Consider the following 6,291-nt stretch of genomic DNA (forward strand, 5'->3'; position numbering starts at 1 on the left):
AGAGGAGACAAGCCAATATTGCATTCCTCAGAAAACTAGTTGAAAGTAGGACAAAGGTAATTGTGGTAATGACAGATCGAAACCTCCAACTCAAACAGCTTCCCCTATCCTCCCCTCCCCACACACCCCCAACCCACCCCTGGCTGAAGGAGGGCAAAGCCCCGCTTGGGGAGCATGGGGAGCATATGCAGTCGGTAAAAGGCTTCAGCAGCGCTGTCTGAGGTGCACGCTGATCTGCATGGGAAGTGGGAAACTAGTACCAGCCCTGAGCATGACAACGCACACGCCATGTACTATGGATATGCCGGTGCTCTATGGTATATAATGCGTGCCCTCGAGCAGCTTGGTGTGCACGCTGGGAGGAAAGATCCCCGGTGCACCCAGCGCTGCGATACACCCGTGTCAGCTTTCTAAACTGCCATTTGATTTCAAGAGTTTTCCTGGCTACACTTTTTGGCAACAATGTGATACTCATTAAAAGTCACTGTGCCCACAATGTTTCAGTGCTCAGATGTCAGAAAATTACAACTTCAAAGTTCTGTACAACCTTAACTGCCACTATTTACATTTGGAGTAAAGCAAATAAATACCTGATTGTGCTGCTTCCAATACTTCCGCACACAGAAGTCCCGTTCCTTGTTATACAACATAGGTCTAAAACTCCTTAATGAGCTCATAAAAATACACCGAACATGCAGCAGCAAAACGTGTGTATTTATAATCCATGTAAGCCATTGATTTCAACTATTTTACCATGGCAAGACACCTAGCAAAACTCTGGCTGGAAAAGGTGTGTATAGCGTATCAGGAGCTTTTTCAAAACAGGAAGCGTACATGTCGACGCTGGAGGGAGCTGAGGTTTGCACGGCACAGAACTGGGGCACAGTAACTACCAAGCATGGGCTGATATGCTGCAGTTACAGCCAGTCAATGGAGACTCCGAGGTCACTGACAGTAGTGCTTCCTTACAGCAGGGGAAGTACTGCTTCAGCAGTACCAGAGTAAAGTTCACAAGGCACCTTTGTTCAACATACAGATTCAAAGAACTGCTGGTGTTTCTGCCATGTATTTGGTCCCAATTTCCTGCTGTTACCACTCCACCCCACCATGATTCATATTTTGGCCAGGTAGTACTATTATTAAATTATTGGCAAGCTCAGATCAAGTAACACTCCATACTGCAATAATCACTGCTTGTGCCATTTGTGCAGAAGTATTTGATGTATTGTGTAGATGCCTTGAAAACACGAATCCAGTAAAGGAGTTTTAGCAGTACCACCAACAGCCAGGCCAAGAAATGCTTTGCAGGAAGAACACTGGAAACAAAAGAACAAGCTAGCTGCTTCTAGAGAAACTGTACTTGATCACCTACCTCTGTTCAATGCAATGCAACCTGTGAGCCCATAAAAGCAGTTAACACACATGAGAAGATCAGAGTAAGCTTCAAATAATGGTGGGCAAGGGCTGGGGCGGGGGGGAACCAAGCTATGTGGAAGTAGTTAAGAGGAAAAAGCTCATCCAAAGCACTGCCTATCAGGTACTGACAGAGGATGCCACATTGTGTTGATGTTTTCCCTTGCTCAGGCATAAAATTAACTCAAAATAAACTTATATATGAAGCCTACAAAAGGCCATATATTTCTGAAGCAAGATACTCTTACAAACAAATCCTCCACTTAATTTTTTTTAAACTGGATTTTTAATGTGTGCCATGCATGCTTAGGCGTGAATCTACCAAGATTCAGATGCAGAAGAAATATTCCACAAGCTTCTGTAAATGAACAAATTTTATGAGTACATCCTAACTCAAGGTAAAGTTAGTTGAGAAAACAAGCCATGTTAGGCTGTTTATTTTCTTCTCTTTGGGTCCAAAACACAGAATAGATTCATATAGGCTCATCAGTATTTGGTATTCACCTGTATACAGTAGCACAGGTTCTTCAAGATAAGCTGCTTATGGACTTATTCTACTTCAGACTGCATTTCAATGTAGTTTTCATTTAGTAGTTATCATTTAGTTCGCAAATCGCTTGTACCTGACACTCGCTGCATGGGAGTGGCAGAGGACTAACCAGCACTCTGCACCTCTCTCCGCTGTACAATAACACAAGATGTCTCAGAGAATTCTGTGTTATTACAGACAAAAACAATACACTCAACCATTTTTCCACCATACTCTACTAGAAGACTCTTATACAATGATTTTTACTGACAAGTGGTATAATAATAATATCAAAATGCACCTAAGTCTATTCCTCCACCTTGAGCTCATCTCTGCACAATGTTGTAATATTGTTCCTAGCCTAAGACATGATGCTAGGGCACACCATGTCCCAAGACATGTTCTGAGACAGGAGCATCCTATGGCTAGGAACTGGCTCAGAGAGAAAGGTAGAGCTTGTGTTAAGGCCATTGTAAGAATAATATACACCTCACAAACAGGCAGGATCCATAAAGATATATGCAGGAATTACAGAGGAGAGGTTAGTAAGTACTGATCTCCATGTATTATAGGTACCTAACCTTCCCAAAATTAATAGGGAGTTCAGTTCTACGGCAACATACACATCTTCTGATATTATGATTTAAATGCACCACCAATGATGACAAGGCTATAAATCACTTCAGCTCAGGTTCTACTAGCTGCCATGATGCCACCTTACCATGGATAGGTGTGGATAACATTCACCGTAAAACTGACTACTGATGCCAGCTTTTGCAAACCCAACACCTAAAAAGACACAATGCCACTAACTGCCTCCCAAGCCTGACCACATAGGCATGTGCCTATGGATATTCACCCACCTTCGGAGATCTTGTCCAAAAATTATTTCTGCAAGACACTTCTGTTGGCATTCTTGAACAACTATCTGCCTGAACTATCAAACTAGAAAGCAAGCTCCAGAAGGACAACTCCTGACTACACCTGAAATAAGCTTGAAAGAAAGCAGGTGCACAAGACCGAGTCTGATGCAAAGTACCTCAAGACCACGCAAAGAGAAGGGGCCTTGTCTGGAAGAGAAAGTGGAAATGAAAGTGGAACAGCAATCCTAAAAATTTATTTTTTTACTGGTATTAGGTACCATGACACTTTAGGTGAATGCAGACCGAAAGGCACTGACAGCTGAAAAACTCCAGTTCTAACACTGGCAGAAATTAAACAAAAGCCCAGATAAATGCTCACAAGCTAAACAGGAGACTGCTTCCAGAGGTACCCACTTCTCTCCTCTGAGCTTAGTGTAAGCCACATAGGTCAGGAAAAAGCAGGTGATCAACATGCAGCTTCTGGGACACAAAAGGGGGTGCTTGTTAACAGAACCACAAAGCTGAGAAATTAGCACACTGTCAGAAAGAGGCACAAAGTGAATCATTCCAATAATTTGTGAAAAAGTTTAAATTCCATTTTCTAAGCAAAAAAAGTTCTGACTTTTGTCATCAGGAAAGAGAATGGCTTCTTAAATCTACAGGCAGATGGTGCTGCCATAGTTTTTCTCAAGAACACCTTGAAGTTTCTACATCTGTGGCTAGTTTCACTTACAGTACACTGAGTTCTGGCAACAGGGCCCAGACACAATTCATTGTCAGCTGAGGAGGATTAAAGCTGTTCCTTTCGAGTATTTCTGGTGGCTTCTACTCCACTCTTAATCTTTCACATTTACTTTAAACTAGTGTTATAGGCTCTGAAAGCATCTGCTAGGTTGTCAGAGGTTTCCCAGTTCTAACAAAGTGAAAAATTTCTACCCTATGGGCAGCAAGAGGAAATGACAAGATCAAACCAATTTAATCTGTAACTTCCTCAAAGAATAAAGTAGTAAGAAAGAAGGTAACTGTTCACCCAAAGGAAGGGCCAAAACGTTGACAGGCAGAGGATTCTCCAGTGACAGTCAGCAGCCTCAAAGAAACTGACATATGGACAAGACGAGTGAATACTGACAGACTGTTCTAGAAGACCAAGGGGAGGGAGGAGGACGGAAGGAGAAGTGTTTGCCTCTAGCTGACTATATCACATAGAAGGAAGAGGTGTAACAACTGATTAAGGTACTAAACCCTTGGTTACAAGGGAGAAGTTACATCGCACACCAGTGTTACACTGTAGGACAGACAAGAATTTCAACCGCATGATACTGACAACACAAGACAAAACATGCCTAATAGATCTTCCCTGTTCGGTCTAGTATTTTGAACCAAAACGTTAACATTTAAAAAAAAAAAAAAAAAAAAAGAAAAACAACCCCTCATGTATGAGCTTTCCTGTTCTAGACTTTACCTGGATTAAACTCAACTGGTGCTATAAAGACACATGAAGTGATCTCATATAAGATATCACCATATCACCAAAGCAGCACTTTTTACAAGTATCACACATGGCATTATTCTCCTGCTGGAGTTACATATTGAACAGATACAGCTGCTTTAGCCAGCTTTGTGATGTTTTCTCCTCTTAAGCTTTCCCACTCTCTTAGTTCCTACAAAAACTAGTGGCTGACCTCTGAACTGTAACTTGAAGGAACAAAGGCTGAACAGATCTGCACTCTTTCTCTGCCTTATATAGTCGAGGTTTTTATCTTTACCGTTTACAAAACACTATCAGCTATTACTTTTACATTACACGAAAAATTAGTTATTCTGTCAAAGGTAACTGTTCCTTTCTAAATAAGCCTTTTGAGCTCTTCTGTTTCCTCGAAGCCTCTAAACACTTTTGGGTCCACTATTTTAAGAAAGCTATTTATACACAGCAGTATTCTGCCATTCTGCACTGCATGCCATGTGGTCTCTGAAATACTTTTTTCTTCTCATGGTTAAACAATTCTTATTAGAACACGACCACGACACACAGCTTTTGAATTTCTCTCCCATACGTACAACAAGGGAAAGGGAGGAACTACATAGCTGCTTACTTCAACCATGCGGTGCAGTTAGTTATCAGGCCGTTACGGCTGCAAAGCGAGGTTTAGCGGAAAGGAAAGCTGTAACATGAAGTCAGTATTTCTCTAAACCTACCTGTTGATGCCATAGCCGAGGTCTACCCTCGAGCTGCCACCTCTTCTCCCTCCCCAGTCCCGGTCCCACGGTGCAAAGTGAGCCCCGCACTCCCCCGGCCACTGCGCGGAGGGCGGCCGCTCAGCGGAGCCCCCAGCCCGTCCCGCCCGCCGCCGCTCCGTGCCGCCCCCGGCCGGGCGGGCGAGCTGCGCCCGGCTCCCCGGTCCCGCGCCGCGCCGAGCCGGCAGCAGCGCCGCCCAGAGGCGGCACCGCTGTCCCCCGCCCCAACGGCCCGGCAGCCGCGGCACCTCACCGGCGCCCCGGGGGGGGCAGCCGCACCGCCGCGCTCCGGCACCCCCCCGGGCAGGGGGCGCGGGGGCCTCCGGCGGCACTGCCGCCGTCCCCGCCACCTCCGCCACCGCCCCGACGGCCTGGGCGCTCGCCCACCCGCCGCGCCCCGCTCACCTTGGGGAAGGTGCCCTCCCGCCGCGGGCTCTTCGGGTGGTCGAAGTGGCCGCGGTCCAGCATCAGGTAGAGGGAGAAGATCACCACGCAGAAGACCGCGCTACCGAACACCGTGAACTGCCGGCTCAGCTTCATCTCCGCGGCCGCCCGGCCGGCCCCGCCGCCGCCGCGCTCCTCCCGCCGCGGCCGGCGCTCCCGGGCCCCGCTCGCCGCCCCGCGCCCGCAGGTGAAAGTTCTCCCGCCGCGGCGGGCGGCGAGGACCCCCGGCGGCGGCGCCCCCGGCGCGGGGCAGCCCCAAGTCTTCTCCGGAGAAGTGCGAGAAGTTGCCCCCCGCCGCCCGCCGCGCCGGGGCGAGGAGCCCTGCCGAGACCCCGCCGCCGCGCCGAGAGCCGGGCCGAGAGTTTCCGGGAGCGGATCGGGTTCCCGGGCAGGCTGGCGCCCCGCGGGGAAGTGGCGGCGGCAGCGCTGCGGGGCCGACCGAGCGCCGCTGCTCTCCCCCCCCCGCCCCTTCCTCCCCCTCCGGCCGCCTCACGAGCCGCTCCGCTCCTCCGCGTTGCCTGCCAGCGGCGCCGGAGTCTGGCACCTCCTCCCCCGCCCGGCGGCCAGAGCGCTGCCGCCGCCGCTGCCGCCGCCACCGGAGCGCCGCGGGCCGCCGCGCACACGCTCCGCGCCGAAGGAGCCCCCGCCCGCCCGCGCCGGCCGCCGCCGGAGAGCCGCGCTCCACCCCCGCGCGCCCGGGCGGTGCCGCGCGCGAGTCACGGGCGCGGCGCCGCCCCCACCGGCCCGCGCGCCGCCCCAGCGCCGCTGAGGGAGCGCGCGCGGCGGCCGTGGGGGTCGCCGCCGCCT

At 49.9% G+C, this 6,291-nt stretch overlaps 1 protein-coding gene across 2 annotated transcripts in view; it reads right to left on the minus strand.

Annotated features, from left to right (window-relative positions):
* MAN2A1 (mannosidase alpha class 2A member 1) overlaps nt 1-5,580 on the minus strand; it is a 121,182-nt gene extending 115,602 nt beyond the window's left edge. The window contains exon 1 of one of the 2 annotated variants that reach the window (XM_037372756.1): nt 5,446-5,580. In XM_037372756.1, the coding sequence (XP_037228653.1) occupies nt 5,446-5,580 (135 nt within the window). Of the gene's footprint in view, nt 1-5,001; nt 5,021-5,445 lie in introns of those variants that run through there. The other variant, XM_037372758.1, reaches the window with a different exon arrangement.
* Between the last annotated feature and the right edge of the window lie 711 nt (nt 5,581-6,291).

The sequence above is a fragment of the Falco rusticolus genome, chromosome Z (assembly GCF_015220075.1).
Source record: "Falco rusticolus isolate bFalRus1 chromosome Z, bFalRus1.pri, whole genome shotgun sequence".
Taxonomy (NCBI): Eukaryota; Metazoa; Chordata; class Aves; order Falconiformes; family Falconidae; genus Falco; species Falco rusticolus.